Raw genomic sequence first — 23,067 nt, forward strand, 5'->3', positions numbered from 1 at the left:
AAATTCTCTAAGCAGGGAGGCAAACTGCCCTTTGTCCCAAGGCAGCACTAAAGTATTTGAAATTGGGTTAAGGCGGAAATAGCACTCATTTTCTGTACTCAAAATGGAAGGTTTTGCCTGGGAAGGAATGATGTAGAGACCAAGAGAAGAAATGCAATATATCTCTGTGATGATAGAATTACATAGGGAAAGCTTCAATAGAGCAATTCGCCCATTTAAAGAGCTACAACTTAAGAAGGAGATTGACCCTTTATTAAATCAAATGTTCTAGCATGGATGATAACTCCCACTTACAGCAGGAGCACATCTGTAAGTGAGGTGGAAGGTATCCTTTTGACTAAATCAGTCCTTTTTCGAGTGTAGCCAATATTTTTCATTGCTACGATATAAAGACAAACATTTGTATTCCGTATGAGATTGTATGAGATGTTTTTCACCTAGAAAAACCTGAAAAACGATATTTTAAACATTAGAAAACATACAATATGAACAATGGGGGAATGTAACACTGTTTTGCAGAGTGTTGGGATCTCTCTTTATGGATTTACCTGGGACTCCAGGGCCTGGATCTTCCCCTCCAACTCTTTGATTCTCTCTTCCTTCTTTTGAGACTCGGCCTGGGCCTCCTGCCGTGCACTGAACTCCTCATCAAACTGGAAGAAAAGAGACACAAGTATGTCTATGTGCACATAACAAACACGTGTACACATATGTAAACATGCACACAAGCACACACACGCACACATACGCACACAGGTTGGTGAGCGGCACATTGTCTCCAGAGAGTAACCACGGGGCACATCAACAGACACCAAAACATGCTGTCTTACACTCTTTGGCTGATTTCTATTCATAGCTCTCATGGCCCTAGAGCCCTGTTGTGCTTTGTCTTTGTTTCCGGCCTGGCTTCCATGTATGTTGATGGATCTAACCTTTGCAGAAATCAAGCCATGTCACTGCAATAATTTCATTGGCCCAGCAGGGTGTGTGGTGGGCTGGTGGGACATAACTCTTAAGAAAAAAACATCCAGGACCCCCTTGGTGTTACCAGACAGTGGTAGTGAGGCTCCTTAAGATGCATTTAAATGTCATACAAAATGTGATGCAGGTAAGGTTTTATTTCTGTTTGACTAGTTATGTTTCCATACTTTTTAAACTCTGCTGAATACTGTCAATAAAAAAATAAAACAACCATTATATCAACCAAGGTAAACGTACAGGTAAAAATAATTCCAACACTGAAAACTTCACATGTATCCCATTTGTTCTAGACAGACTGCTGTTTGAAGAATTGTGCAAATGAGTTATGAGGGATTCATAATTATGCAAGCAAGTAAGTTCTTTCTATTAATTGGGAATTGATGTTATAATTTTCTTCAACACAGTTAATCATATTTTCTTTTTATGAAATATGTGTTCACTGATTTGAAAAAGGCTGTGAAAAATGTGTGAAACCAATTAAAAGCTGCTAACACATTTCCACAACTGCTGTGCTTACAAAGAGATGATGAAGATCAAGTTGATTATCTGACAAATATAAGATAAAGACAGAAACACTTCCAAACACAAAGAAATATTGAAAGAGCCTGCACATACCTTAACTCTTTCCTCTGTAATTTGCACAAATAAGTATACATCAGAACATCGGCATTGATTCTTGTAATGCTGATACGGATCATGTAGCGTCACACCCAGGTATTGATCAGAGCATGGAAAATCAATAGCTTGTCTGGGGGCTCTAAGGAAGGAAAAAACTTTCCTGATGGGAGCTGGCCAACCAAAGGCGGCTGTTGAAGTGATTAATGTCTCACCTTTTTGGAGTACTCCGCGGCCTTCTGCTCACTCTCTTCAACTTTGGCTTTATCCACACACTGATCTGCAAGACAAGACCGCCACAGTCACAACATACTTCAAAGACGCGATGTGCATCATTAGATCCTCAAGTGAGATATTCAATTATACCAAGGTCTTGTTTCTCAGAGTATAATAGCTTATATGATTGGAAATCTTTCTTGAAAGGTCTGTTAAGGGCGGAGATGTTTACAACTTAAGATGGTCTTAAAAGTTGTTATAGATCATGGGTGCATTTACAACGCACATAAAAATGCCAAGTGTGTTTTCAAGGATTGATTAAATGAGTCATTTAACTTAATATTTCAGGGTGTATCAGTCTATGATTGCATTAAAGTATCTATCTTTATATGTACAGATGAGATACTATAAGTCCCCTGTTACAGGTCTGTATACATTATATGCTTGTGAGGAAATGCAAGACTCATTGAATAATAAAATTCATGAAAAAAGGAATAAAACGTCTGCTCTGGGAAAAACAAAGAAACTATAAAATGGGACGCTTTGAAAAACGAAGAAACTATAAAATGGGACGCTTTGGAGACTGATTAAACTGCTGTGTTGACCTTGTAAGGAAAGGACAAGAAGGGAAGTGTTTTCGTGATATGTTCAATCAGTGCCTCACATACAGTGAAAGCAGTCATGCTGTGCAATTGTTGGCTCATGCAGATGTGCTAATCTTTTCCTCTACTCTTCAGTTTACGCTCGGCGACAAAGGTGTCCTTAAATAGTATCGCCTAAAAAGAGCTGTCATCTGTTGCTTAAAGGTGTTAGTGTCTTAAACAAGAGATACAGTGTCTATAGAAAGTTCTGATACCCTTTTAAAATAGTGACTTTTTTTTTGTTTTACAGCTTGAAATGATAATACAGGAAAAAATATAGCGTTATTTACACATTTGCCTAACAAAATTTCTGAAAATTAATTTAAAAAAATTAAAAAACTAGAAAAGCAGAGTTGGAAAAGTGATGAGTCCCTTCAGAATAACCAATCAACTTCCAAATTACACTGCAAGTCAATTGGCCTCCAACTGACATCAATTGTGGTGGCTTTGATTTTACTTCAAATTAAAATCAGCTGTTCCTTGAGGATTCCACTCCTAGGAGTGCATGGTAACACAAATAATTCACCATAGTTGAAAAGATGCTTTCAAAAGAGCTCCGGGATAAAGTTGTAGGAGATGGATTTAAAATATTTCAAAAGCTTTAATTATCCCTTAGTTCTGTTCAGAGTATTGTCCAGAAGTAGAAGGCATATGGCACCACCCAGACCTTGCCTAGAAGGTGCCACCCCTCCAAACTGAATGACCGAGCCAGGAAAAGATTGATCAGGGAAGCTACCAAGAGGCCCATGGTGACCTTGAAGGAGTTTCAAGTCTTAATGGCAGAGGTTGGTTGATCTGTGCATGTGAAAACAATTTCACAAGTTCTACATGTATGGCAGGGTGGCAGGAAAGAAGCCTCTTCTGAAAAAATGTCACACATAAAAGAACACATTGAAGATTATGATGCCGTGTGGCAAAAGTTTACAGTATATATGGTCATACGAGCTCAAAATTGAACTTTTTTGGGCTGAACTCCAAGCACTATGTTTGGTGGTAACCAAATACAGCACAACACCCAAAACATGCAGTTGCTACAGTGAAGCATGGTGGTGGCAGCATTATGTTGTGGGCTTGTTTCTCTTCAGCAGGGACTGGGCAGTTGGTCAGGATTTAAGGGAAACCAGGTGCTGCCAAGTACACACATATTCTTGAGGAAAACTGGCGGAACCCTGCTATACACTTGAAAATGGGCAGGTGGTTCATCATTCAGCATTAAAACGACCTAAACACACCGCCATAAAAACAACACAGTGGCTAAAGGACAGGAAGGTGAATGTCCTAGAGTGGCCTAGTCAGAGCCCTGATCTGTATCCTACAGAACATCTGTGGATAGACTTGAAGAGTGCAGTCCATCGCCACTCACCACAGAATTTGACTGAACTGTAAAAGTTCTGCAGGAAGAACGGGGAAATATTTCCCAGTCCAGGTGCACAAAGCTGGTAGAAGCATGGCAGAGACATTTCCAAACAGACTGATGGCTGTAATTAAAGCAAAAAGTGCCTCCACAAAGTATTATATCTGGGGACTCATCAACTATTCTAGTTATTCATTTTATATTAATTTTCAGCAATTTTGAAAAAACTATTTCACTTGAATGTTGTAAGACAAAATGTGGAAATCACACTGGGAAAATATATATATATTTTTATGTATTATTATTTCAGGCTGTTAAAAAAAATGACTGTTTCAAAAGGGTATCAGAACTTTCTATAGGCATTGTAAATCCGTCAGAGTTCAAAGTACCGAACTTCCTTTAAATCGCTGTTTTCAAAAAGATTTGTGTTTCAGTTTTATTAGAGTGTATTTTTAAATCCCTTGTTTTAAAATCTTAAGATATGTCATTTGAAGAATAGTGTATGTGCATGTGGTGAATTGTGTAAATTATTGTTAGATCACACATGAAGCAACACATTTTCTCTCTATAAATAGCGATTAGGAAACAGCACCCTAATATGAAAAAAATAAAATAAAATGAAAAGGTTGGAAAGGCATCTTTCAATAAGCCATGTGGATATGGCATTTATGTTGTTTTGGTTTTGGAACAAAACGCATCCTTGAAAGTTTTTTTATCAACTGATTAAATCTAAGTAAAGTGAGTGACAAAACTTATTCAAGGCTGCATCATTCCTCTGTGGATAGCTTTAGAAACTTTTAATGACCCTTTGTCACAAGTCACAGAACTGTTAGTGACACAACATAGAGATATACAACAGTATTATTTATTTGTTTTCTCTGTTTGAAAAATAATTATCTATTAGTGTGCATTAATGCAGTGCAAAAAGATGTATCCTCTACTGTATGGTTCCAAAAACAAAGATGAAAAAAAAAAGGTAACTGAGGAAAACAACATTTTATATGACACTGAACTAGACATTTTCATTTATACCAGATATAATGCATTATTCATTAAAAATTAGATGACCCCATCTTATATGTCAAGCCACTGCATGTGTTTATCAGAAGAATCTCAGGGGGATCTGGGAGGATAATGAGAATGACTACTGGCTGGGTGTCAAAACATTTTTAGCAACATCAGTGATATGCCTCCTGCAGCACAGTTTAAAAAGAAAAAGATCTTAAAGATGATTTCAGAACATCAGGATCTACAAGGCTTGCAGACTTTTATTACACATTTTAGACTTTTTCGCAACACACGTTATATTAATGAGTGAGGAAATATGAAGCAATTCAGTACCTATCAGAAGGGTGAAGTCCACGTCCAGTCTTTTACTGTAGCCAAAGTCTGGGTCCATCCCATTGCGATGCAGAACCACCTGAGACACGCATTCTTCTATCACCTTGTAATACTGTGGCCTAAGGGTTCAGAAAATATAAAGCAGAGCAATTAGACAAGCCACAGAAAAGTATGACTGACACAAACCCTACAAGGCTAATTAACCACAAATGATTCCCTTATCCAAGCTAGAGGTCATAAAATGCCATGTCAAAAAAGGGTGCTGGTGGAGAAAATAGGCACCCTATTAAATATGATCACTTGCTTCACCCCGATTGTGAAATTAGCAGATTAATGGGCACACGGAACCCAGGTCTGTGTTACTCTGTCCATTTCAAGGTGACAGACGGTAGCCAAGGCTATGCTTGCCCTCTTACCTAATTGGCAATCATCTTTGCCAATTAGAGCAACCATAAAAACTGAAATGTAAATCTAATCAGTGTAATGTGTTTAATTGAAAGCACAATGACCGGGAAAACATGTCAGCCAGTTAGGAGTGTGACTGAGTGCTTGGTGTTGTCGAACAGGGTGAGTGAATCAGCCTGAGAGTCCCATTTCCCCACACAGGTTGGTAGGCTATTTGACCTTTTCTCAGTAACATTATCAACTTTAATTGCAAGTGACATTTAGCAAATACAATGGCAGCTTAAGCTGAGCTCCAAACTGAGATATAATTATTTTCTAAGCATGACATTGACCAGAACCTGATGGTTAAATTTGCAAAAGATGTTTTTTTCTTCATTTTATTCCTCTAAAGCCTCAAGCTCCATATATTGTAAATTGGAAGTTGAGGTTTGAACTGAGGTACTAGATGTAGAAAATGGACCCTGTACACAGAATGCCTTTGTAAATGTTGAAGTCAATTAAATAGGGTTTTCAATAATGTTGAATCTAAGCAACCCCAAGACATTACCTTGAGTAAACAACCATAAATGTACACAAAACATATTAGGCTGACTTGTCCAGTAGTATGTGAGATTAGCTGCGGACAGACAGATACACACACGCACACACGACTAAACGTATGATGCCTTTCATGCTTATGTCTGTATAATACCGTAGTAATAAGTCTTTCAGTAATGGTAATTCAGTTAATTGAGCACAAATATACAGAACAGCATTTAAAATATTCTTCCAGGGGCGGCCGATGGCTGAGTGGTTAGAGCAGTCGCCCCATGTAAAGAGGCCGAAGGTCCTCGAGGCAGTGGCCGCAGATTCGACTACGACCTGAGCCCTTTGCTGCATGCCCCCCCCCCCCCCCCCCTCTCTCTCTCTCACCCAGTTTCCTGTCTGTCCTATATGCCCAAAATAATATTTCAAAAAAATAAATATATATATATATATATATATATATATATATATATATATATATATTCTTCCAGTGGCAGCTGAACCAGCAACCCTCTCGCTGCGAGGCAACAGTGATAACCACCACAGCACCGTGCCGCCCCCAATTGAAATTCAGAGATTCAGCAAAGATTCTAAGAAATCTTTGATGTAGATAAAGAACTGAAACTTTGATCAAAGCCTCTTCATGATGGCTCTACATGAAGGCATTAAGGGAAGGAGCTCTAATGTTACTAAACTGTAATAACTGATCTGAGAAGGCAGAGCTGTGAGCAAAGTGGCTGTTGTCAGGTGGGTTAATTTCGTGAAATACCAAAAAAGCAAATATAACTATCTAAGGATGTGTCGAAAGGAAAAAAGACGTGATAAACAGCATTTTTTTAAATTATCAACATTAAATGGAATGAAGTTATTTCCAATGCTTTGACTCTTAACTGTTGCTCATAAATTCAAAGGGTATGTTGTGTTGGTACCTTGTGGGTGGACAGGCCATATCATGTTATGAACATAAATATGAAAGAACACAAAATTTTGGGCCAAAGCAAATAAGAATAAATCAGCATTTAGGTGCACTGTTTTGAAAGCATGAAATGCCATACATTAAGCTTGAGCTGGCGGATTCGCCCACTCGTGATTGGAACAAGCTCACACATCGCCCTGCATGGCTTAAGCACTGTGGCACTCGGCTTACAACTGTCACCAATGTACACCACATTATTATCTCAATAAGCTGCCCTATTTTCCCTTCGTCCTCGATCCTCTGCCACCACCAAGCAGATATGGGCTGGGTGGAGATAACTAGAAACGTAGAGAGTGACCCAGAACTGTCAGGCCCCTCCACAGTGGGCAGGGCTGGGCTCCAGAAGCTAGCATATGTCCCCTGCATCATTCCCAACCTCTTCTTTTACTTTGGCACCTTCATTTCTTCCAATGATAGCTTGCAGTTCAGCACAGCCCCAGCCACTTGATCCAGCTATGCTCCATATAACCAGTGTAATCCCCATGTCACTAGGCTCCAAAAGAACAGATCTGCTCTATATTTACTGGGTGGGTTGGATGTGTTCCCATTCATTAGGCTTGCAGTGAGAGATTAATTATCAAAAATAAACCTAGCCCCGGAGGGGAGCGCAACAACCAATGTGTGAGGAGGAATGACAGTAGACATAGTACTTAAACCATTTGCCCACTGTAGACCTTCTTATTACTGGAATATGTATGATCTTATTAAATAATTTAATTGAATTATTTCACATGAATCAAGGTACTAACTACAGCATCAATTCCAATACAAACAATGATAAAAACATAATAATTTAGATTAGATAGAATATTATGAGCACAGATGCATTCCTTTGATCACCAAAGTTTGTCACACGTTTATACAACATACCTATTGTAACCTAAGACGGCACCATTAAAATATTTTAAGTAGAGCAATATTTTGCTACTACACAATCTCTTACCTGCCGATTTTTTTTGTTACTAGCTGACCACATATTACACACATACAACATGAAAAGATGGTAACTTTAGGGGGGAGAATGAAAAAGATAGATAGTATCTATTAAAAATAGCTGCATGTTCATCTTCCATCATCTTAAATCACACACCAGTGATGTATGAGAAATAAAAGGCCTGAGTCAGAATGAATTCCTGGTGTTAATGTCTGTGTGTGTACATGTGTGGGTTTGTCCTTGCATTTGTGATGGAGGCGGGAGGGAAAAAAATATTTCAAAAACATATCTTTAAAAAGACCATCTGTGAGCGCTGGAACTGATCCACTGTTATTGCTAGCTCACAGAAGGGTACATTGACACTGGAGCCCAGGTGGACGTAGCTGTACTAGATGGTTAATGTGAATTGTAGCTCTCACTTCCTAGAAATTAATTTTGGAATGCATTATTTATAACTCCAAGGGAACAATGACTTGCCTATGGTAAATGAATCTTCTTTCTTGCATCCTCCCTACGTCTTCCATATTTTTGTATGTCTTATTTCTGCAAAAGGTCTGACACAGCAGTGAATTTATCAGTGTCATTCATTCAGAGGAATGGTTGCCTTCCTGCTCAGTGAATGACATATTTGCTATTCAAAGGAAGTAGAAAGCCAACCCAACAGTTTAGAATTACTTAACAATAGAGCCAGACCAATTTATCGTTTGGGCCTATAATAGACATGTTAGAATCCATCAGTATCAGTGTATATATTGCAATATGCACCAATATCAAAACATTGTTTACAGAAAACGATGCTTGGGGTGATTTAGAAAATGGTGTCATAGCTATTTATTTCTATTTATTTATTCTTTATTTAAATGGTCAGCAATTGACTGATACTGAACATTCTGTACTATTTAGCTATTTTTTTTTTTATTTCTATTTATACTGAAAATGTTCATTTATCTTTATGTGTATTTTGTATAATTCTTTATTTTCTCAGTGTATTTCTAGAATTGGTTGTAATTGTTGTTCCATCTAAATGTTAATCTACTTTTCTATGCTCAGATAATGACCTTAAATTTGAAGTGAAATAGTGAATACAAGAGCCAATAATGTTGCTTTCACAGGCAACAGTTCAGGGTAAATGACAATGACAGAGTAACAGCAATAGAAAATATAGCTGAAGTTTGGCTTTCAGCCATCAACAAGTCTATTACTTTTAGGATAATAAATGTATGCAACAAACCGGGCTTTTCCTTTTATGTTATCAAAACCAAACAAACAGACCCACAGAGGAAACGGCTTCCCATAAGTAACAGATATGCTCTGAGTGCTGTATGGGGTGTTTCATATCTACTGTCAAAGACAAAACAAAAAACAAAGCAAAGACTGTCCAATCACACTGACATACAGTAGAGCATCCTGAGGTCATGGTTCAATAAGAGACCAGCGGTGTGAAATCAAACGGAACTTACCTGATGTAATAGTCATTCCTGATGAGCAAAAGGTGCTGAAGGACTGACAGGAAGTAGGCCTCTGAGCCAGTGTCTTTCACCATATTGGACAGGAGATGGTACACTTCATTCATATCAGTACAAGGGCAAGGTTAAGGAAAACAACTTCATGGCAGTATTAATTAATATTTAAAGCATTATTTTTTTGTACAGTATGTTATTCAACATTTTGTAAACATTTACATTTTTTAAGTTCTTGTTTTGTTTATAAATACTTATTTATTTTCCCTTACAGTTCCCCACCTCAGGTTTTCAGGTATTATTGTGCAAAGGCAAACAGAGATGTGATTCCTCTTATCCATTCTCTCTCTGGGGATAATAAAGAATACCCCCTGTGGTTTACCTGCCACTCTCCAGGATAAAGGAAATTAATTACATGGAGAACGCAATGGTTTGAATATTTGAGACAAGAATTATGGTGAGTTGATCTTTTTTGGGGCAACAATACAGTTCTCAGGTTGAAACTGGCATGTACTCAGGAGAAAAAACATCAAAATGTTAAACTTACAAAAGGTATCGATTACGTGTCTTACGTTTGCTTTCCCCAGGAGAAAGTAGTGATGGCTTTGACATTTAAAACAAATGTTAAAGCAGACGGTCTATCTTTCCATTCTTCCATGTTCAAATATCATACTCCATACAACTTTAATGATTATTTGCTGAGCATTTGTTTTAGTATTTAAGTATTTAACTAAGAATTTATTTGTGACGCCTATTGTTCAAAGAGACATGAAATGGTTGATATTGAAATGATCTAATCAAAAACAATCAAGGACTATATGGCACAGAGTTTAGAAGAATATACTGTATGTACCTGCATTGAATTTCATTAAAAAATGTAATGTTTATGTCAATGGTTGATTTGTAGTACAAGGTAAAAAAAAAATTGTGTTTCTAAAACTTCTAATAGTGTTCTAAAAGTGTAGCTCAAGAAAGCAAAGAACCCAGGAAAACAAATGATTTTGGGCCTATTTAATTTGTATGCCTGAGACAGGAGTATTTTCCCGTGGAGACTCATCTTATTTGAAAAACTGGAATAAGCCCCTTAGATATGTGCACACATGCAGAAAAAAAGAAGACTAACAAGCTTGCAGTGATGAAAACCTGATTGCCACCTTAATAGGCAGTATGCATCTTGACAATGTGTGCTAAAATATTGACATAGAGCAACATACTGACTGCAAAGCAAAGTGACACTTTCAACAGGGGCAGCCCTCCAAGAAAGTGGGTTTAAGATTGCAAAATTAATCTTGCTTTTCCTAAGGAATAAGGTCAGCAACAGTCAAGTTTTTATTTGATCACACCACTCAAAGGGCTCTTTCATCAACAAAGCAATGTAGCTTAAGTTATTAAGGGTGCTAACGGTGATTTGCACATCAACTTGCAATACAGTCCTGCACCAAGCAGTCAGACATATGACTTTATTTCAACCACTGGATCACATTCCTCTTAGAACATGTAGTGTAGTGTCGTGTAGTGTTTGGTTTGAAAGCCTCCATTTGGGATGGTAGAAAATGCTGCTAGATTTACTTCCAGTCCATTGCTAAAAACATGTACCTATATGCTAACGTCATGGACAGCTGTAATCTTGGTTGCTGGTGTTGTTAACTTCTCTCCAATTTTAGATCTCACTCCTGCTGGAACGGCAAGGATGCTTCTGGACTTCCCACTATACAATCCATTGAAGTCAGTCTTCTGCAGTTGTACAGAGATGGCAAGAGCGGGGGAGCAGACACCCAGAAGTGCTGACCAATCAGAGCAGTTTGTGCTTTTTTTGTGGAAGGGTCTTAAAGACCCAGGTGTTGTAACAGAGAATCTCAGACAGAGGGTGAATACAGGCGCAGCAGCCATGAGCAGCATGAAAGTTTCTTGTAGAAACACAAAATGAAAGCATGAACCCGGAAAGGAGTATAATAGATCTCCTTTAAAGTCAAATTAAGACTTAACAGACCACCTAGGGCAACAGCTACATTTCTTCTGCTACTAATTTGTTATGATAGTTTACAGATATAGTGATGTAATGGACCAACAACACAGATTACAAGGGTCCCACTCACATGTTTTAAAGATGAGTTGATCTTGTCAGTGCTTAATTTCTTTCCTAATATTTGCCAGGTTTCATCAACAGTTAATGAAGGATGACTCTGTAAGAGAGCATCAATAATTCAGAATTTATTTCCTCAAAATTTTTTTTAAAAAAATAAGAAACACAGCACAGCATTTAACTTCATTTTCTATTTCCCATGCGATCATCCACACAAAACAATCTGCAGCAGCTGCAATTGGAGAGGATCAATTCTTTTAAATACTGTTTGACACTTTTCCTATTAATTTCAACAATGTCTGTAATTAAACTCCTATCCCATATCAATTTTTAGAGAGAGAGGGATGGGAATACGGGTTGCTCTGCAGTTTCATTTCCTTCCCTTGTATTAGCTGAATATGAAGCCTGGGAGAATTACCAATCCTGGGAGATTCAATTATAGCCTCACCACAGCAGCATTTGAGAGGACATGAGAAGGAGTTCAGACTGGGAAAGTATCCAACTAGCTTCATCTATCACTAAGCTGCAGACATAAACCTAATGTAGAATGCCAATCCATCGGATGACACCCCCTCTGCGCTCTCTTTCTTGCTCTCTGTCTCGCTCTGACTCGCTCTCTGTCTCTCTCTTTACACTCCCTTTCCAAATTATGAATAAACATGAGTGGCAGTCAAGTGTGACGTAGGCCAGTCGGTGGTGGGGTCAATCAATCACCATTCCACAGCTCATTAATATGTATTAGTGGCCTGGAGTCACCTCCTCGGCAAATGGACCCGGGCCGGACACAGAGGAGACAAGCCTCGTCAGGTTAATATTCATGAAACTGCTGGGAGAAACAAGACACATATGCAATGCTCAGGTAGTAGAAGTACTACCAGCATGATATCGTGCATATACCTGTGTGTATGCTTTGCAGAAAGATAGAAAAGGGTAGCCTAGGCATTCAAATCATGCTCGGAGTCTGCAGATCAATACCACATTGTCCTTGGAAACAAACATTGGGACTTCTCATTTGTGAACCTGCTCAAGCACATCATTAATCCAGGTGCACTTTTTTTTCCTCTACATCTTCTCCTCACGTACACACATACACAACCGCCTCCCCTCAACTACACGTGTCAACTGCAGCTGTCACTCATTGCAGCACTTTGTTCCAGTACTTGAACTCAGAGATTTGGCAGGAGAAAAAGGTTGCTGAAATTAACATCAGCATAACAATGTCAGCGTCTGGTTTGTCTGCTCACAATGTCAGCCGTTCATACATAGCCTTAGAGAAGATATGTGAATTATTTAAGCGGTCTTCTCTGGGATGCTTGAAGAAGTTTCCCAGTCTGGACTAAATTACTGCTCGCCTTATGAACTTCTACACTACATGTTTGGGGTTAAACGGACACCAGTAGAGAGCTGGGGAAGAAAATTCACATTTCTAAAAAATTTACAGAAAACAAGGAGTGATAAAGCCTGAACAGGAGAAACCTTGTGTATGTAATATAATATAACAAAAAAAAAATTAAATAGTAGAACAGAAGAGCATTTACCTGTTTGATATATTACTGTTGACAACAGACAAAGGAAAAAAAGTGAAGACAAGATGAGAGGATGAGAATAAGGTGGGAGATGGGAGGTTCTATGACAAGGTTATTTAACTAGCATACCTGGTCATATTTGGAGCTGGATATTGTGCCCTAGCACTTCATAACCTTCTCTAATTAACCAAGCCACAAAAGGCTTTAGCCTGTAAAGCTTGGCCAAATCCACAATGTAAACTCATATATCATTGCTAGAACTGACTGAAGCTCTATTCATCTGTATATTCACACAGAGGGAGGACAAAAGGATATTCCATCTCAGCACGGATGTCATCCAGGCGATGGGAGAGTTCAATAGAGTCCTCCTCCTTGTTTTCATTGAACACCTTCAGCTGGATGTCTAGCTCCTCTGTCTCTTTCAGCTCCTAGAATGAGTTAGACATACAGCAGACAGCAAAAAATATGAAGTTATAAAAAAAGGGCATCTTGCAGTGTAGATCATGATAAAAAGTCGCGTCACCTGCAAGATATAACTTAGATTTAGCTTTTAACAATTTATTACTCTGTTGAATCTTGTTGAAACTTTTATGAGTCACTGTTAATCAAGTCTATTGTAAAAAATTGGAATACTAGAATATTAGTTTTCCTGTTCCAGCTGTACAGAGAACTGTGAACTGAGACATCCTGAACTCTCATCTCTAGGTATTCCAGTCAGTACCTATTCCTGCACACCTGTTCCAGCCACAAGAGGCTACAACAGTGCTCTTTACCACTTCTCTATGAATCACCGGCAGTGGAGTTTACAGATGGAGACAGGGCCAAATGTAACCCAATTTCTGCAGGTATCAATCACCCTGCACTGTTTTTTGGCTGCGCCATCTGTCTTGAGCAACAGCAGTTCGGAGGGAGGTGCACAATGCATCGAAAAAAAGGGAAGGCGGGAGAGGAGGAGAGCCAAATACATGTGTCAAGGACTATAAGAACAAAACAAATTGTGCTCTTTTTTTTCCGGCGGAGTTCACTTTTTATTTGCCAGCAGCTACGCCGACTCCTGAGCATAACTCATAATTAGATGAACGAGTGTCAGTTTGAATGCCGGCATTAAAAGTGGTGAATGTGGCATTCATAAATGACTGTACACTGAGACTCTTTCATATCAGGGGGCAGAATTGAAGATAATTAAAGTAATGACAGTCATAATCAACAGGAGCAGCTGGGATGACTTATTAACAACCGGTTCTATGACACGATCACCCCGTTCACTACAAATGAGAGCTTGAGTGATGAGTTGCCGCTCGTTTGCCTTCACCTCATGTGAAGATGTGTAGGCCTGCTGATAATGATGTCAGGACGACTTGTGTGATGAGGTGATGGCCCTGCATCACACTCGACACAAGCTGCTACTACTACTAATTATACCACTACTGCTTCTTCTATGACTAATAATTAAATTCATGATAATAAAACCTATGCTTATTTATGTCATTTGTGTCATGTGGATTATTTTGTTTGTATGCCTGATTGTTCAATCTAAAGACATGACATAAATATCACATTTATTTTCTAGTTCTCACAAGACTGAAAACTGTGTTTGGCAATGTGTTAACTATTTAAAAGTTGGTCACTTAACCAGCATCCATTCAAGCTGTAATGTATTGTGCTGTAAGGAGATTGAATGTATTTATGGAGGAATCAGTACTAGTAAAAATAAGACAAGGTACGTGGTTGTGAAAGAATTACCGAAGCAATATAGTTTTTGTGCTGATGACTGACTGAACTGACGTAATTCCCTGATTGAATTTACTGATTGACATGAGAAAAAGTAAATAATTGGAATGCAATCTCTTTAACAATGTCAAGACCACAACTTGATTATTTAATGCATATGAATAACCCAACTTGTGCTGTGGGATATATCGATAACTCACAGGCAGGATCTTCTTTAGGCCACATCTTAGGAACTCATTGCGTAGATGTATCCGGAAATCCAGATCATCGGGGGAGGTGACCAGGGCATTGATCAGCTGCATGCAAGCAACCTGTGGAGTAGACAAGCATATCAATGTGAGCTTACATAATTTAATTATAAATGTTGTGTTTGGTCTCTGAAATCTAAATATGCACCTTGTGATGATTTGCTCTTAAAATAGAGAAAGTAGAGATAGAATAGAGAGAAAGCAAGAGAAAGAGAGATGATAATAATAATAATAATAATAGTAATAATAATTATAGTAATAATAATAATAATCATAGATCAATTTTATATAGCGCTTTTATCAGTACTCAAGGACGCTTCGTAGAAAAGTACAGGTCTGATGTGTCTATTGACTAGAGATGCATTATTAATGGATTTATCGGTAAGGATACGTGTGTTGGGTGGAGGGATGGGGTTAAGACGAAATCGCTGATGAATTAAAATGAGGAGTAAGGTGTTTCAGGGGAGCAAGGCATGGATAAGACAGAATAGAATAGAAAGAGTCTTCCTTGGACAGACAATCGATAGCCAGGCTGAAGGATTCTCATGGATGATATAAAGCGTTGTCTTCTGAAACCTTGAACCTGTACTGTTGGCTTGTATGTGATATTAATAAGAGCCACAACAATGCTGATTCCTGTAATTTTATCTATTAATTTCACCCTTATTTTCTGTGGTTTCCTGCGTTGGTTTTTATTATTACATTTATAAACGGTATATGCTTTACTCATTGTATTGCTTTGCCTCCTCTAAACATTTTTACATCACTTTTATGGTTATTTTGCAATACAGATGCACTGTAAGATACTGCATATTCTCTTCGAAAGCACAAGCTTGTTGCAGTAAAGGATACACCCCCATTGACTATCGAGCACCAGTGCCTTGCACCAAAAACATGGCAGACTTCTCCGTGTTCCACTAAAGCTTGAGAGCCTCTAAGCAATATCTGCACACTGAAACCTGACATTTTACTGTATCCACCAGAGACCAGATACATAAAAAAAACCTCCGCCAAATCTTCACAGAATTTATGTGAGTGAAGAAAGCCATGGAGCTCATGTAAAATTCTCTCTCTTCTCTTGCATAGAGAACGATACTCACATCAAGCACCTCAAATATACCTCCACCATGTACTGTTGAGTGGGAAGCGGTTGTGTTGGGGGTGGAGGGCGTTATCTGTGTTAGGTTTAGAGAGCCGCAGTGGTGCCATAGGGGGGTTCCAAACATCGTAATTAAAAGTGGCACTGCTGGGACGGTTTTAAAGTTGAAATGCAGAGTTTCTCTCGTGCTCAGCAGACAAGCATAACCTGAACTACAGCAAAACACATTTTAATCACATTAGCTAAGTCTACTTCTACAGCCCATCACAGGTTTTGGATAAAAAGTCTATTAATTTCCTTGAACCCCCTGCATCAGCAAAGCATTTTAATTTACTTCACAATTAGCAGAGCTTCATTTCATTAATGGCAAAATTTAAAGGAAAAACAACAGCCTCCTAATAAAAGAATATCTACTTTCACTTGCACCACCCGCCTCATCAGTTTCCTTCATGACTTCACAATCCCTGCAGTTAAAAAAGTAATTCCTTAAGTAATTCCATGCTTTTGGTCACACAAAAACATGTTTCAAGCAGTGTCTCTATGGCTGTTGAATAGTTTTTCCAGCTGCTGAAGAAAACTAGTGAAAATGAGGAGAGGTAAGGTGCTTTAGGTGCCCTTTCACACCGAGTCCTCTGAGACCCAACTTGACAGCAGCATGGGAAAAAAAAGAGGGGATCTATGCGTAAGATGGGAGAAAAAATTGAGCAAGACATTGAAAGGAGGAGGTCATGTGAGAAATAGAAAAGGAAGACAAAGGGCTTCTCAGAAACTCAGCAATTCTGCTTTTTTAATATATTTTTTTGGTATTCGCAAAATTCAGTAGAGGTCCAATGATGCAGGTGTTTATTATTACAGCAATGATAAAGGAGCTCTGGGTGCATTTCAATAGCCCAGTGATCACATCCCATCATGCGTAAGAGGTGCAGAGGGGTTGACAAGTGGATCCAAAGACAGCAAGAGAAGCTGAGAGAAACATGTGTATGAAGACAGCTGAGTCTGAGCTACAATGGACCCCAGAGTGACACCACTGTCAATTTCAGTCTTGCCTGGCATCAAACATTGTCTTCATGACAAAAGAGAATTTGTGTGGATGACAATGGACTATGCCAGGTTTCTGTCCACTGTACATGGCACAACTCCTGCTTTTGTTCCTATTAAGTTTGGGTTGTATAAATCAGTGTGTATGGCTATTCAAGGGCATCCTGAAAAGTATACTGCACCACTGAATGATGCAGTATCCAGAACAGTGCTATAGAGTAACACTGTTTGTGTGGCCCATTGTGGGTGTATGGGTAGCTGAACAATAAGGGTAACTTTTATTCTTAAAAAAAGCAGCAATGAATGCATGAAAAATATCAGACAGTGATGCTAACTGCTATTTAGTGTGTGATTCCTAACCTGAAGCTGCTGGGCTTCGTGGTTCTCCAGTCCTTCCACTATTGGAGCAAATCTCTCTTTATTGTTTCTCTCTGCAGCAATTGTCATGGCAGCTAGAATCTTATCCAGGCTGTAAGAAAACAGGGAGAAGGCACAACACAAAAGTCAACAAACACTTTTATCACCTCACTGACAGGACATTTACTCACAATTTTCAGCTCAAACACCATGTATCTTATCTTCCCTTGTGTGTTGGTGTGGACATTTGCTCTGCCACTCTTTGGTCACCCTGACAAATGCTACTGCTTTCCATCTCTTTGAATGCAATGGGTCTATTATTTCCACAGTATCCAATTTTGACCTCATCACTATCACTAAGGTGATGCTAGACACAAACTGTGTTTTTCTGCAGATGTGTTCAGTTGTCAAAGCAATTGTGGCAGAGTGTATTTGGCTGGGTGAGAAATGGTGCAAATTATTGCTAATGTGCAAATACACCTATTGAGAAGGTAAGCAAATTGGAGTACTTTCAAGTGCTCAGTGCAGCTCAGCTAAAAAGGACATTGAGCAATTTCAGCCTCTAATTTGTGAATGAAAGAACGTCTTAGCTGCTAATACAAACACACATATAGACTGCAATAAAGGTAAACACAAGTTTTAGGAACACTTATGATAACACTGTTTTACAATACCCATACATATAAATTGGCAACAGGTGGTCTTTCTTTCACTGCAAAGCCACATTTGCTATATTGCCTTTATAAACTGTGTAACTCATCTTCTCATCGCATCTCCAACCACTTATCCAGGGTTGGGTCGCAAAGTCGTAACTGAAGAGCTTAATCACCTGTCCTCAAATACACCTCACTGTTTTGGTTAAAAATATTAAGAAATAAAAAATAGACCCACTAGTAACAAAATGCCAGCTGTAGGGACCAGCCAATGTATGCGTGTGCGATCATGTTTTCTCACATACCACATCATTGCTGCATTTTTATTACCCTATATCAGCCCAAAAATTGTATGACAAAATTCTAGCAGTTGCTTTGCGAGAGAGGGAGATCATGTGTCTGGCCAAAAGGACTCTATATGTGTGGAATAAGCTTGACACAGAGATAAATGGGACAGCAATGCTGTGTGATAGGGGTTACAAAGTCACAGCCAAGCATGGGGAGTTGCATACTGAATATCTTTAAAGCCAGTTCAGACGCAGCTTCAAAACAGGCAAGATAGACCTGCTTAACTTGTCGTGTTCTCCTTTTGATGCTGTCAACTGAAGTGGGTGTTGAACATGAGCCAGCGTCCCTATATTGGTTGGCAGAGAATTTTCTGAGCCAGAAAGTGACGCCTCAGCTCCTTTGGCTGTCATTTCCACAGGATACGTACATTTCAATGCAGTGCTGTGATCATGGCAGATATTCCCATGTTTATTTTAGCCTATTCTTGAATACTTTGAGAACGGTGAGAGACAAAGAGATCTATACAGCCCCTATGTGCTTAAATATAGCTGTGTGTGAGTTTGTATGCAAGCAACAAGTCTGAGTATTATAGTGATGACTGCAATATTAAATTAAATATTAAATATATATATATATATATATATATACATATATATATATATATATATATATATATATATATATATATATATATTATACTTTTTTTGGTTTTGTTTTGTGTTTTTATAGAAAAAAAAAGCTATGTAAACCAATAAAAAAATGAATGATCTTGAAGCAAATTATCTGAAATCTAAAATGTATCTGATAAAATGAATGTTAAGCTTAAGAATCAAACTTCTTGATGTTGTAAAAAAAAACATTTTGGAAACCATGCACATTTGCAGTACTACAAGCATAGAGGCCTATTCGGATGGTCAGAGATGTGAGACACTGCTGAACTCAGATTCTCCAGCAGAATTTGTGGGTTTGTTTATTTCCACCACTGCATACAGACTGACTTTGAAGTGCCATTGTTATTCTAGTCTGGTCCTGTGGGAAACAATAAAAAACACTCCCTTAAATCCAATTTATAAGCTGTCAGGTTGTGTGTCTGTGGCAAACTACACTGAGTAGTTGAACACATTAAACAGACTAAACTGTATTATCTGACCATGTGACACAGTAAACGTCTATACAGTCCGAGGTCATCTGTAAATACAGTATATGTTCACAGTGGGTAAACATGTATGTCTGCAGTGCAGTCTCTGTCTGAGTGTATACCACCCGGTGTGAGAAGACTGAAGCAATAGTGATATTCCAGTGTTTACAAGAAGCAGCCGTCTCCTTCCCTCTTGCTAAAAAATTACTGAGCATGTAAACACAGCAGAGAATGACCATGTCTTGCTCATCATTCATCTGCATTTCATTCCAGTCATCAGTCTGGATTTTGAGGTGTGGTGTTTCCATATCATTTGTGATTTACTAAGAAAGAAATGTGTCCCTCACTCAACTTTGAACAATAAAAACTTGCTTTCATCTTTGGATGAAAGAGGTTAAGCAAAAGTACTTAAATGGCAATTTAATTCAAATTACAAAACAAAATATGAGTTTAAAGATACATTGATTTGAATTGATATATCGATCCAATGATCAACGAGCCAATGTGATTAAACATGATAAATGAGGCATTTTATACTGAACAACTGTTTATGTCACTAAACTCTCTTGGCATAAAAAGTGGATGTCTATTCTACCTATTTTCCTGGGGCAGCAGTGAAAGTCTCAATGGTAAATATTTTGAAACCTCTGCAAATATAACTGAAGCTTATAATCTTAACTGTGACAAAATCGTTATCTTACTTAATACTTTTGGCTTATGATTTACATGTTGAGTGGGTGGGCATTTGAAAGGCTATCTATTGTCTGTTTAATGGTATTCAAGACATGAGAAAGTGTTCAGGAGCAAGATGTGTGGGGATGAATGTGACAAGTGATTAGGTAATTTGACTTTAACTTACATATTTTCCTCTCCAATTATACAGAAAGCAGAGAGAATTTTGACAGTCTCGGTCATCATGCTGGTCTGTTTGGGGTCAATTGCTCGTGCCAACAGCAACAGGCTCCGCTCATCTCCCAAGATCCTTTGCAGTCCATACTGTGAAACATGGAAGAGAGGGGGGATAACACAGCATAGGTCCATTGGGTATAAATTAATGAGAACATTTGCATGTATGGAGAACTTTCACTTCAAGTAAAAAATGAATAATACAAAGAAGCTCTAATGTACGTAAATTATAGTTAGCCTTAATTTTCTTTTAAGGAGGTGCAACGAGGCCATGGGAGAAAATGAGGATGATGAATTAATTCAATTCAGGACAGGACTACTGGGACAAATACTTATAGTCTCCTGTACCTTTTAGTCTACCCACGACTGAAGGAATGGGCAGAGATGACCACGTGTGGGGATTAGCTCTGCGAGAAGCAATACCAATAGCTCATCTATCCTTGAAATGTGTGCCACTTTTGAGAAATGAGCCAGACGTTCCCAAAAAGGATAATTAAAAGATCTGAGGTTTTGAGTCCTGACCGCCTGAGCTACAGTTAAAAATCTCTAAGATGTTTAATACAAATGGAAAAAGAGTGGCTTCTACACTTGCTTGTGGTTTTTAGTTATTGACACTTTTCACTTGTTTAAGACTGCATCCAAGCTGTATTATTAAATGTCATTTATATAGAATAATTTATCTAATGAATCACATGTGTGGATCAGCTTTCCTTTGTTGACTCATACAAACCTTATTGTTCATGAAAGCCTTCAAGCATTGGATAAGTTTATGCTGGTTACGTTTATCGATATTCTCTTGCCTGAAAAACAAAAATCAAAAGGTTATTGTGATAATATGAACAGAACCTGGTACTGTATACAGAGACGAGATGTCATGGGAGATCACTTACTGTTTCTTGTCCAGCAGCTTCTCCAAAGCATCCAGAAGAAGGCCAAGACCCTCATGACCAAAGTTATTAACCCAACTAGAAAGAGGACAAAGACACACAGAAAACCAGTTAGCCAATATTCAGTCCAAATTATTGCCCCGCTGGTATATTGTAAGCCAAATCAATTCATAGAGGAAAGCAAACCGTGTTGTATTAAGCTCAGAGGAAATCAGTCACTCAGACTAATATTAAAGCTTTAACACTCACTTAGATAAATTGACTGTTGTAGAATTTAATTCCTAGCAGGGAGAGCCGCAAATGAAAAACCACCCTGCCCTCCCTGATACTGAATACAATCCGAATGAGTTTGAATTTAAACTGTACCCATCTACAAGCAAATGAACACCCATCCATCTTAACTAGTGTTCCCATCGCTAAGCTGTTTGTATCCAGGCCCCCCTTAGAGCTGTTGTGTTCCTGTGCCAAAAGATTAAGCAATGCAAGAAAGATAACACTGTAATCGATAATGGATTGCAAGAGATAATTGGCTATAAACCACAGCGTATCAGGAGACGGCAAATGATCCAGTACAGATGAGCCCGTTTGTCTAAGCCAGGAGAGTAGAGAGGCAGGAGGAGGGTGGGCAGGACAGTGTGGTCACAAGCAGATTATGTCATTAGCATTACTTGTTTTCAGGCCCCTAACTGTCAATAAAGCAAAATACATGGAGCAATTTTCAGACATTAATGGAGCATAAGTCAATGATTTATCCCACTTTTTTGACAATGATTTGAAATAATAATGGCTTGAGTATTAAAGTCATTTGTATTGTAGTCAGTGAGTCGGAAGAGACCCTCAATTAGGAATGAGATGCAGTAGCCTGAGGCAACTGGCAGAGTTGAGGTGAGGTATTTCTTTGATCTATGACGAAAGTAGAACAGGCTACAACCCCACCCACCACCACCACCACCTACAATTCTGTTAGTAGATAAGCAGAAAAGAAGTTATTGATATTTAGTGAAGTGTACAACCCCAATTCGCATTAAGTTGGAACATTGCGTAAAACTTAAATAAAAACAGGAAACAATGATCTGCAAATCCTTTTTATATGAAATTGAATTGACTACAAAGACAATATATTTAATGTTCAAACTAATACACTTTTTTTTTGCAAACATTCACTAATTTTGAATTTGATGCCTGCAACATGTTCGAAAAAAGTTGGGACAGGGGCAACAAAAGACTGGGAAAGTTGAAGAATGCTTAAAAAACACCAGTTTGCAACATTCCAAAGGTGAACAAGTTAATTGGAAACAGATGGGTGTCATGATTGGGTATAAAGGGAGTATCCCCAAAAGGCTCAGTCGTTCACAGGCAAGGATGAAGCAAGGTTCACCTCTTTGTGAACAACTGCGTGAGCAAATATTCCAAGAGTTTAAGAACAACTTTCTCAACTTACAACTGCAAAGAATTTAGGGATTCAGAGAATCTGGAGAAATATCTGCACGTAAGCGGCAAGGCCGAAAACCAACATTAAATGCCTTTGACCTCCATCCCTCAGACAGCACTGCATTAAAAACCAACATAATTATGTAAAGGATATTACAACGTGGGCTCAGGAATACTTCTGACAGTTAACATGGTTCATTGCTACATCTACAAAGAGGAAAAGGACCATCCAGA

General features: G+C 38.4%; 1 protein-coding gene across 9 annotated transcripts in view; it reads right to left on the reverse strand.

The window, feature by feature from the left end:
- The window catches only part of diaph2 (diaphanous-related formin 2), a gene marked incomplete at its 3' end in the record, with an annotated part of 383,236 nt that overhangs the window by 245,357 nt on the left and 114,812 nt on the right, over nt 1-23,067 (reverse strand). For all 9 annotated transcript variants that reach the window (XM_083915494.1, XM_083915493.1, XM_083915499.1 and 6 more), the window contains 10 exons: nt 21,406-21,480; nt 21,246-21,315; nt 20,469-20,605; nt 17,534-17,642; nt 14,989-15,099; nt 13,373-13,485; nt 9,449-9,565; nt 5,149-5,267; nt 1,812-1,876; nt 549-653 (listed from right to left, as the gene is read on the reverse strand). In XM_083915494.1, coding sequence (XP_083771620.1) covers nt 549-653; nt 1,812-1,876; nt 5,149-5,267; nt 9,449-9,565; nt 13,373-13,485; nt 14,989-15,099; nt 17,534-17,642; nt 20,469-20,605; nt 21,246-21,315; nt 21,406-21,480 — 1,021 coding nt within the window. The remainder of the gene's footprint in view (nt 1-548; nt 654-1,811; nt 1,877-5,148; nt 5,268-9,448; nt 9,566-13,372; nt 13,486-14,988; nt 15,100-17,533; nt 17,643-20,468; nt 20,606-21,245; nt 21,316-21,405; nt 21,481-23,067) is intronic.

Source organism: Echiichthys vipera, assembly GCF_963691815.1.
Source record: "Echiichthys vipera genome assembly, chromosome: 6".
Lineage (NCBI taxonomy): Eukaryota > Metazoa > Chordata > Actinopteri > Perciformes > Trachinidae > Echiichthys > Echiichthys vipera.